At 48.3% G+C, this 11362-nt stretch overlaps 1 protein-coding gene across 1 annotated transcript; it reads left to right on the forward strand.

Moving 5' to 3' along the window:
* The first annotated feature begins 1286 nt into the window (after window positions 1–1286).
* On the forward strand, window positions 1287–5903 carry OCSTAMP (osteoclast stimulatory transmembrane protein). The gene is given in 5 exon segments (XM_059704931.1): window positions 1287–1330; window positions 3770–4760; window positions 5092–5443; window positions 5446–5516; window positions 5519–5903. Coding segments are annotated over 5 exon segments (1653 nt in total). The 3' UTR covers window positions 5714–5903.
* Window positions 5904–11362: the final 5459 nt, after the last annotated feature.

Genomic DNA, 11362 nt, shown 5'->3' on the forward strand with positions numbered 1-11362 from the left:
GTCTCATTCAGTTGTGTCACTTCTCCTATCTGGGCCACAGGACATCCTCCTTAGGCCTGGGCAAGTGATCCAGGCACCATGTCCTTATAAGGGAAAACAGCAGAGAGTCTGGAATGCAGCTTAAATGTCCCCTAACCAGCCCATCCTGCAGGCTGGGGACCTGGGGGCTCAGGAGAGGCCTTCTGGAGGAGGCAGTCCTACAGGCAGTGATGGAGCACAGAGGTGCTGGGAGAAGACAGCCTGGAAGTGTACCTGCAGGGTAACGACTGCAGCCTAGCACATATAGGGAACACACATTTATTGAGCACCTACTATTTCCAGTGCCAGAGCATCACAAGGTCCTCATGAGTCTTAGGACTCCTTCCCTCCACACTAGTAGAGAACGGTCGTTGACCAGTTGACTTGGGAACAGGACTGTGGGGTATAAATTATGGTTTCGCCTCTTAGCAGCTGAGTGGCTTGGTTAAGGGACTTACCTCTCTGGGTCTCAGTTTCCTAAACTGAAAAATGGAAGCAATAACAGCCCCTACCACAAAGGGTTGTAAGTTGCTAGGATTCAATAAATTCATTTATAAACTGTTCAGATGCAAAGCAAGTGCTCAATAAATATTAACTATTATCACAATTATTCTCTTTTAAGAGGAGGAAACTAAGAGTGAGAGAAATGAGGTCACCTGCTTAAAGTCACACAGCTAGGGAGGGACAGAGCTGTGCTTTGAAGCCAGGTCCCCATTTGCCTAAAGACAGGAGGGGAGCTGGAGATAAAGACGAAAGCCAATGATGGTTAGAGAAAAGTCTTCGCAGAAATCCAGTTGTCTCCCGTGGTCCCCACCCTCTAAGAGGTGGGCTCAGGCTGCTCCTGGGATACCTAACTGTGGAAGGAAAGGGAAAGAGAAAGCTGAGCAGAGTTCTAGTCCCAGCACTGCCACGAATGAGCTGAATGGCTTCCCTGCACCTCAGTTTCCTCCTCTGTGAAATGGGACTAATTCCATCTTCCTGTTACAGGACTATCAGGACTAGAGATGTTGCTTGGGAAAGGCCCGTTCTCTCCTCCCACACCTTCTACCCACTCCTGCCTACCCGAGGAGGATGAGGCAGCTTGCCCAACCTCCTGGGAGGTGGGCCCCGGAAGGGCGGGACAGGCGGCCAGGAGGACTTAATTAAGGGCAGAAAAGCAGAAGTGACAGGCTTTCCCAAGTCTCAGAGGACGAAATTCCCCACACTTCCTCTCCACCTGCTGCCGCTGCCTAAGGCCTCCTGGCTGGCTCCACTGCTATTCAGGAGGCATGAGGACCCTCCAGGGGACAGCTGCGCACCTCATCAGGACCGGGTAGGTCTGGAGACCTTGGATACTGGGAGCATTAGGCATCTGAGGTAGCGCCGAGGTCTCATGCTCTGCCATTCCCTGGCTGCATGCCTTTGGGTAAATCCTCACCTCGTTGAGCCTCGTTTTCCCATTTATGGAATGAGAGTAATAACAATGTCCGTAAGACTGAACTGAGAATCTAATGAGGAAGTGCTCATGTAGGACTTGCTGTTGTGCTTGGCTCAGAGTAAGCACTCAATAAATGGCAGCTGAAATCCTTAGTGACCACACTCAACACAGGCCTTGGCACCCGATTACTTAGAACTGGTTTTCCATCCCAATGCTGTTTACAGTAGCTATTTATTCTCACAGCTACCAGGTTTTGAATACTAATGATACAGTAGGAGGTGGTTTGGTCCCAAGTTAAAATGCCTTCAGGAGCTGGGGAGGTCATAATTCATTAACTCTAACCTCAAGTGGGTCCTCCATGGTGCCCACCATTTCCTTTATTCATTTACTTTCCCACTTTCCTGGACAACTACCTTCTCCTGGATCTTCAAGCTTTCATTGCCTCCTCTGGCATCCTCACCATCAGTGCTGACCTTTCTGAGCAAACAGAAGCAAACATGCTATAGTCAATAAATACTTAGGGAGCGCCCACTACATGCCAGGCACTATTCTAGGCACTAAGACATATCAGTGGCCAAAAGAGACCAGGTTCCTGCCTGGTGGATGCTCTAGTAACAGACAATAGGTAACATGATACAAGTTGCCAGACACAAAATGACCCTATGCTGTATTACTTTTATTGTACCATTCTATAGATGAGATAACTGAGGTACAGGGAGGTTAAGAAACCTGGCCAAGGCCACACGGATGGTGAGTGGTGATTTGAATCCAGGCAGTCTGGAGTCGTGCCTTTAACAATTGCAGTGTTCTGTGCATATCTGATGATGCTGATATATAATTGCCCACACTTTGCCTGCCCACCTACCATCATCTGTACCCATTTCCTCTGCCTTCCCACCTGCTAGTAAGAACGAACGGCCCCTGCTTCTTCCTAGGACCAGCCCCACCTGTTGTGCTCTTGGTCTCCCCCTGCCACCCATGAACATCCCTGCAGGGAGCCTCCCCTTCATCACTGTCCCCCCTCTTTAGTGGACCTCCCACCTGCAAGCCGGCCAGAGCTTCTTCCATCTTAAGTGAATTCTCTTGGTCACATTTCACCCAACGGCTACTGCATCTTTCTTGATCCACCAGCAGCATTTGACATAGTTGACCGCTCCCTTCTTCTCGGAACATTTTATGACTTGGCTGCTCAAGCACCACATTGCCTGGTTTCTCGGTCTCCTTCGCTGGTTCTTCACCTCCCAAACTGTTAACCCTAGAGTTCAAGGGCTCAGTCCTTGGATCTCCCTCCTCCTCCTCCTCCTCAACACACGTCTTGAGGAATCTCATCCTGCCCCTTGATTTAAAATACTATGGATAAACCAACAACACCCAACATTCTATCTCTAGCCTGATCTCTCCTCTAAATTCCTGATTCGTGTTTCCAACCACATACTCAGCAGCTCCACTGAAAGGCTAAATTGGCAACTTAAATTTCAGGCTTTCAACTGAATTCCTCCTCTCCCCACTTCACTCAAACCTGCCTGAACCATAGACTTTTCTGTCTCAGGAAATGACACCTCGATGCTTCCAGTGCTCGGGCCACCAAACCTCACGGTCCTCTTTCTCTCACACCCACAGCCAATCAGTCTGTCAATCTTACTGACTCTCCCAATAAAATGTATCCTGAAGCCAACCTCTTCTTATTATTCCTCTGCAGTCACTCTTTAGTGTAAGTTCTATAAGGGCAAGGATTCTCATCCCTTTATTCATACCTGTTTCTCCAATGGGTGACACATAGTAGTTGATTTAAAAATATTTGTTGAATAAATAAATATAAGGAAAATAGATAAGTTTCTCAGAGGTCAACAGATCCACTCTCCCTTTCTCTTCTCCCCCCAAATTATAAAAGAGACACTGAGGTTTAGAAAGAAGGCATGTTCAGTGTCACACAGTGCCAATAGTGAAACATGTCTTTATTTTTCTCTTTCTCATTCTATCTCTTTTATTTGTGCTTCTCTCTTCATGACTCTTTCATTTCCTTGGGACAGTTGCCCTCACAAAATTGGGATTATGGACGCAAGCATCCTCCCATCCTCAGGAACTGCATACAAACTGGGTTCTTCCCTGACAACTCCAGTGTGAATAATCCTGGGGAAGGCTCTGATTGGTTCAGCTTGGGTCAGGTGGGTCTGGGGTGGGTTACTCTAATTGGCCCACTTGGGAAGACTGCCCACTCCTTTGGCTAACGGGGTGGAGCCTGTTAGCAGGTGAAGAGTTTGTGGGGCAGAGACAATGGGCAGACACCCAACCCCCACCCTCCTGATAAAGATTCCCCCAATTTCTTGTGTGCAGGTGGAGATTCTGGCTCTTGGGGCTCTGCAAGGCCCTTGTCCCACTGCAGGCGGCCTGGGCTGCCTTCTCTCAGCCTGTCCCAGCCAGCTATGACCAGCTGTTGATCCAGCTTCTCCTGTGTGGTTCCCTAGCTGTTGCTGCTGCAGGTCTGGCCCACCACTGGCTAGCGTCCTCGCTGCTTTATCCTCTGGGGCCCTCGGCCATGGTGGCCTCTCTCTGTGGCCTCCTGGTCTTACTAGGCCTGGGCCTGGTGCCTCCAGCTCGCTGCCTGTTTGCACTCAGCGTGCCAACTCTGGGCACAGCACAGGGCCGCCGCCTGCTCCTATCCTGGAGTACTGCCACCTTGGCTGTCACCGTGGTGCCCAATGTCTTGGCTAACGTGGGTGCAGCTGGACAGGTGCTGAGGTGTGTCACCGAGGGCTCCCTGGAGAGTCTTCTCAACACCACTCACCAGCTACACACAGCGTCCAGGGCTCTGAATCCCACTGGCCGAGGCCTGACACTCCAGGCCCAGGGCAATGGCTCTGTCTTCCGGCTTCACATGCTCAAGGTCACTCAGCAGGTCCTGGAGGACTTTTCTGGCCTGGAGTCCCTGGCCCAGGCAGCAGCGCTGGGCATCCGGCGGGTGGTGACAGGGCTCTTTATGCTGGGACTCCTGATAAACTCAGCCCGGTACCTCCACTGCTACCTGACTGACCTGCGGTTTGATAATGTCTACGCCACACGGCAGTTAGCCCAGCAGCTGGAAGAGGCCGGGGCCACACACCTGCTGGCCTCCCCACCAGCCTGGCTGCTCAGGGCGGCTTGGCCAAGGCTGTCCCAGGGGGAGCTGCTGAGCTGTCTACTAAGGCTGGGGCTGCTCACCCTGCTCCTGGTGGCCACAGCGGTGACCGTGGCCACAGACCACGTGGCCTTCCTCCTGGCACAGGCAGCCGTGGACTGGGCTCAGAAGCTGCCTGCTGTGCCCGTTACGCTCATGGTCAAGTATGATGTAAGTGTGGTGATGGGAAGATGGGCATAGAGTCATTTTCTTGAGGGAAGGGGGAGGGTTCGTGAAATCCCTGACTTGCAATTGAATTTTACTTACCTTCAAGTCAGAGTCCTGGGATAGGCTGTGGGACCTGGGGCATCCGCCGATGAACTTATTTAATTCCCACTACAACACGACACAGTGTTTCTGTTCTCACTCCCTACTGCTTCTGTGCCCATTTTGCAGATGAGGGCAGGGAAAGTTGAGCGGGCCCTGAAAGCGGCAAGCGGTGGGGGGCAGGGAATGGCTAGAGCACCTGTCGGCTGACGTGGCCTTTTTCTGCTTTACGAAGGCTGCCTACACCGTCCTGGACTTCGTCCCCTTCCTCTTCAACCAGCGGCCTCTGGAGAAACCCTTCCGCTCTGCCCACAGGTCCTTCCAGTGGGAGCTCCGCTTCGCCTCGCCCGGCTGCCCGCTGCTGCCCGCCCAGCGCCCCCTCACGGCCGCGCCCCTGGCCGCGGGGGCCCTGCAGCTGGTGGCTTGGTCCACGGTCCTCCTGGAGACCTACGCCCGCCGCCTGCGGCACACCATCGCGGACTCCTTCTTCACGGCCCAGGAGGCGAGGAGGGTCCACCACCTTCATGCCCGGCTCCAGCGGAGATACGACAGGAGCCGAGGCCAGCAGCTGCCCCCGCAGGCTCCTTCCTGATCCCCACACCTGGACCTGCCAGCCAGCACCCAACATGGATAGACGTGCCTGGACGTACTGGACCCCTGGAAGGACAGAGAGCCCTGGAGAAGAGGGGAAAGATGTTTGGAGTCACACAGACCTACGTTGTCATCTTGGCCCTTCTGCCGCCTCCCTGTGTGACCTTGGGTGGTGGCTGCACCTCTCTGAGCCTCGTTTTCGGCAGCCACACAATGACAATGATGCGAGCTACTTTCCACACGGGAATGCGGGAAGGACAGAATGAAATATTGGGCATGAAAGGCCCCGGTACACAGAAAAGGGCTATGCCAAGCGGAAGGCAAGGAAGTGCAGAAATGGCTCAGGGCTTCTCAGGCAGGTGGGAGTCGGTCAAGGCTCTCACCCCCATCAAGGTTACCTGGCCAGTGGAGACTTCCCTTGTGAATGTGCCTAAATGCGCCTGGAACTTATTTATGTGCCCCCGAACCCTCTGAACTTACTGACTGTAATCTACAAGTGTCCTCATTTTATAAAGAATATATTTATTAAATCCTAAATTAGGTTAGGTTACTCTTTTGCTTCAAACTCCTTTACGGGCTTCATTTAAGGCTGTCAGGTTTAGCAACTGAAAATACAGGACAAAAATCAGCTTCCATTTGATTTTTAAACAATGAATATGGGTTTAATGTCCTTGCGACATATTGTTCTTATGCTAAACATCCTTAGAATGTGCCCATATTGGTTGTGGGTCTGAAATTCAAACTGGACTGGTTAACCTGTACTTTACCTGGCAACGCGATCCCCATCCAAGTTATAATACATTGCGATTCCCTGGGGGGCTTGGTACCCCTTGTCTTCCCCTCCAGATTATTATCTGCCCTTCTCCCACATGCTGTCTTTCACAAGGGTCTGACCTTTGTGAGTCTGGGAGTCGTAACACCCTGGCTCCCTTGCCCTTGGTTGGACCCGGTCCGTGAGAGGCACTGATAGGCCGTCCAAAGTGGGAGGGGGGAGAGAGGCCAGGGTATTGGCTCCTGCCGCCCTCTGGGCTGTTACTGGGCAGAGGCCCCATCCCATTAGTTGCTAATGATTAGCAGGAACAGGCTGTTTTCTGATGCTTCGTGGGAAAACCTAGTTCTGGCGTTCTTAAGCTAGGTTTCGGAGGAACGTAAAAATGTTGAGGATCATTAGCATTTTGGTGGACATTTGCTAATCTGTAATCTTCGTTTCTCATCTATAGTGTTGGGTGAAATTAATAGTCAACTTTTCTTTTTATTAATGGTTCATGTCAATCAACCAAGCCCTGTAATTAAAGCAAAAGCTATTCAAAGAGTCCCTCTGCTAGAGGTGGCGCCGCGGTGCCTTATGGGGAATGTAGTCAGGCGAGGCATCAGGCGCCCTTTGGGGATTCCTGGGAAGAGCGCCGGGAAGCCTCTTCTGCGCATGTGCACTTCGGTTCTCTACCTGGGCGCCCCTCGGGTTCGCCAGGCTCTTGCGGGGGTTCCCCTCATTTCACCTGACCTGGTGCGAACTCAAAGCGAAGTGGGTGCACCCACCAGTCCGAGGAAGGGCTCGGGGGTCGGAGGGGAGGGGTGGGAAGGGTTGGGCGGGTGCTGGCTCTCCTCGCCTCCTCTGGAGGGAGCCCCAGAGCGGGTTTCGATCCGGAGAAAGGCAGCGAGAACCGGGCTGGGCTCCCGACCTGCAGGCTTCCTGACCTTCTTTGCCTGAGGAAGGTGCTCTATGAAGATGAAAGGTTTGTGCAACCATGTGGCCAAAATCTGGTTCCAGAAGTTCTACGGAGGCACTTGGATCTGCAGCCTGTGTGGTGGTTTGAAAAGTACTAGAGAGCAGCAGGGAAGGGAACAGCTATTTATTGAGAGTTAAATATTATCATCATATTACCTATCTTATCCTACGTCTTTAGTAGAACAAAGATCTGAACTGCAGCTGAAGGGAATGGCCATGGTGTAGATTTGCCTGGGAAAGATTTGAGAGTGGGAGGTGTTGGCAGTGTTGCATGAAGTTTTAAGAGCTTGATGTTTGGGTTCAGATCAGGTCCTCCCACAAAACGGCTCGGCATCCCTGGGGACATGAATTAGATGAATCCTGCTTCCTCGCCTGTTCAATGAGCATGGGAATAATATTTGCACCTGTGAGGGTGGTTCTGCGGTAGAATGAGCTAGCACCTGTGAGGATCAAGCCCAGAATTTAATACGCCCTCCATCATCCCCTGCTGTCAGTGTTACCAAGATTTTTAGATACTTCACTCGGTCCTTCCAACCAGGCTGTGAGGTCGGCAGTACCATCCCTATCGTAGCATATGTTAAAACCTCACTTGCAGAGAGCTAACATGATTTACTCACTTGGGCATGACTCGAGTTTCAAAACAAGATTTACTCATAGTCTCATGGTCTTCTTAATATACATTCTCCTCTACCTATACCCATTGGGTTTTCTCTGACACAATGACTTGTTCTATGTGTGTCCTAGGAAGCAACTAGCAATATATCTCGATAACCAAACCATTTGGCCTATTTCCCTTGGTCACAAGGCACAAATTGAGGCTTCTAGTTCCTGCCTGCCTGCTGCAGTGTTGTCTCGCTCCAAAGCAGCCCTCATTAGATTTTAGACAAGGCCCAGCTCATCAGGCACTTGAACCTTGGGATTCCAAGGGCAGGTTCCAATTCAATGAAAATGTGGCTCCTAGGCCCAGGTTGAAACGAAACCATTCCAGTGAAGTGAAAAGCAGAAGGCCCCCGGGAACAGGAACCACACCTTAGAACATGCTTCTGAGCTGAAGCCTTGCCCTACAATTCCAGCATGGAAGCAGAGAAATCCCTGAAAGGAGCACATCCAACAGTTACTGGGCCAGAATTGTCCTCTCCGTTGTGAGCAAAGTCTGGGTGGTCACACCATGTTCGGGGATCATTGATTATTGTGGCTCGGCAAAGCGGAAGGAGGATGTGAGCTGCCACTGAGGGAAGGGCATGGGCAGGGTGCAGGTCTCACAGGAAAAGACACTTCATTGGAGGATTTGTGAGGGGGTGGATGGGAGGGAAGGGGTACCACCCATAGCTAAGGAAATTGTCCCTCACCATTTTCTAAACACATCAGCCCTTACAATCTGCACTCTGTCTTTCTGTTAATTTTTAGTTGCTCAAACCCTGTTCATCACCAATCCAGGGATTCACCAAATTTCCCCCTTATAAAATCACACTGTGGAGATACAGTTTTTTTAATCTATTACTTTTGCCTTAAACTTAGGACTTAGAAGATGAATAGCTTATCCAGTCATGCAGTTTGCTAGTAGGAGAGCCAGAAATTGAATTCAGGTCTTGATTCCCAGATGGGGACCCTGTCCTCTACCACATTTAAGTTAAAACACATTTCTTAGAAGGAAAAAATAAATCCTCTTGAAAAACTGTAACTAAGGGGACCACGCAAAAGGATAAGCTTGCATTGCTTTTTTCTGCGCTTCTGGATTCTCTGATGGCAAGTGGCTAAAAATATAGGAAAACAGGTAAACTGAGATCCTGTGCCAGTAAATATTTTAATCCTAAAATCAATCTTAATGCTGGAATAGTACCCCAAACTTTGTATTTAATACTATATTTTGTTTGCCCAACCTCCTGTTATTGGGCTTAGGTTATTTTTAATATTTTGAAAGGCATATCTTAACAGTAATGCTGTAGAAAACAGTTTACATTCACTCAGTATGAAAGTTCTGTGTGATCATTTTAGAATTATAAATGGACACGTGGATATTGCCTCCATATGTTGTTTCCTGTATTTTCCGGTGCCAGATTGGTCAGAGGGCCATTTTCTTGATAGGTGATTCTAAGAACTGCCATCTTAGACAGATTGCTCATGATTCCATCCCCCATTCTTCCTTACCCAGCTCTGGCATCATCACTCTTGGCCCTTTCTCAAGAACATCTGAAAATGAACAAATCCCAGGTAAGTTGTTGAGGAATTTACTTCCCATATTCTACAGAGGATTTCAGAGAGGCTTATAGTAGTTTGTACGTTCAGAGAAAATAGTAGAAATATGTAAAATTCAGCATTCAAGAAAAGAATATCAGATGAACTCTGGAAAAGTTGACATACAGAAATCATATGTTTCTGTAGCTGTATTCAAGTTGTGCCAGAAAGGCCCAGACAATATGAGATAAGTCTTACCTAGACTATTAGTATGGTTTTCCTGTCATTTAAATGTGAACAGTTTTCTTAGACAATCTTTGAATTAGTGACACAGAGGCCATTCTTGCCAAAAACAGCTATGAAAGAAATGCAATGAGTTTCCTGTGACTTTTACACCGAGGCAAAGCTCAGGACAGTGATCAAAACCAGGGTATTAGCATTGATACTATTACCTGTCTTATTTAAATTTTTCCAGTTATCCCACTAATGTCTTTTTCAGTTCAGGGATCCAACCTAGGATCCCACATTGCATTTGGTTATGTCTGCTTAGCCTCCTGCAATATAGGACAGTCTTTAACCTTGACACTACTGGTCACTTATTTTATGGAATTCATCCTAGCCTTTCCTTTTCCTTATTTGTAACTGCTCTAATAGGGAGAACCTGGCTCTTATCATCTACATTATATTTACTTATTTGCCCATGAGGTAGTTTAAGAATCACTGATCCAGCTCTAGCTGGTTTAGCTCAGTGGATAGAGCACCGGCCTGCAGACCAAAGGGTCCCAGGTTTGATTCTGGTCAAGGCCCTGTACCTTGGTTGCAGGCTCCTCCCTGGCCTGGGCCCTGGTCAGGGCTCATGCAATGTGTTTGTCTCACATCGATGTTTCTCTGTCTTTTCCTCTCTCTTCGACTCTCCCTAAAAATCAATGGAAAAATATCCTCTGGTGAGGATTAACAAAACAAACAAACAAGAAATCGCTGATCCACACCCCATGTGAAAACAAATTCCTTAACTGGAGTATCTTTGTGTGCAGTTCTTATCTTTAGACTTACAGAATGTAGTCAAATACTCTTTTCCAAAATTATTTTAGTTCTTATACATCGCCTTCACTGCAGTTATGTTATTTAATTTTAGTACACAGCAGGTCCTTGAATAACATTTTGTTCAACATGGTTTCATTATAATATTGATGAGATGCTATAGGAACTTCTTTTAAAAATATTTTTTTATTGATTTCAAAGAGGAAAGGAGAGGGAGAGAGAGAAACATCAATGATGAGAGAATCATTGATCAGCTGCCTCATGCATGCCCCCTACTGAGGGTCGAGCCTTCAACCCAGGCATGTGCCCTTGACTAGAATCAAACCTGGGACCCTTCAGTCCACAGGCTGATGTTCTATACACTGAGCCAAACCAGCTAAGGCATAGGAACTTAATTCTTATTTATATGAATTAGCCTATAGTGACATTGGTTTTGTTATGGGTTGTGTCACCTAAATCACAGACCCTATCAATGGCAACTGTACTTATGCTCATTTGTTACTGTTTATATACTATCTGGGGTTTCCCTCCCACATCCTGGTTGATTTTAATTATTTTGGGGGTATGTGACATTACCTTAATTCTAAGAATCAGGACTGCAAAGAAAGATACACGTAGAGAAGTGTCATTTCCTCCTCATCCCTTCTACCCCATTTCTATTCCCCCATTCTTTCCATCTATTCACACCCATCCCTAAAGGTAATCTTTATTGGTTTCTGGTTTATCTGTTCTGTAATTCTTTTTGTAGATATGTGCAATTACATCTATATTTTCTTTTATCCCCTTCTTTCTTACATAAAAGGTAGCACATTATTATAGAGAGTCCTTTGCACTTTGCTTTTCCCACTTATCAGTGTAGCCTGGAAGTCTCTCCATATCAGCTCATAGAGATCCCTCATTATTTATTCAGATATTGTTTTTTGATCACTACTCTCTCTTCTCTGTCCTCTGAGCGCCAGAACCAAATATCCAA

Source organism: Myotis daubentonii, chromosome 8 (genome assembly GCF_963259705.1).
Source record: "Myotis daubentonii chromosome 8, mMyoDau2.1, whole genome shotgun sequence".
Lineage (NCBI taxonomy): Eukaryota > Metazoa > Chordata > Mammalia > Chiroptera > Vespertilionidae > Myotis > Myotis daubentonii.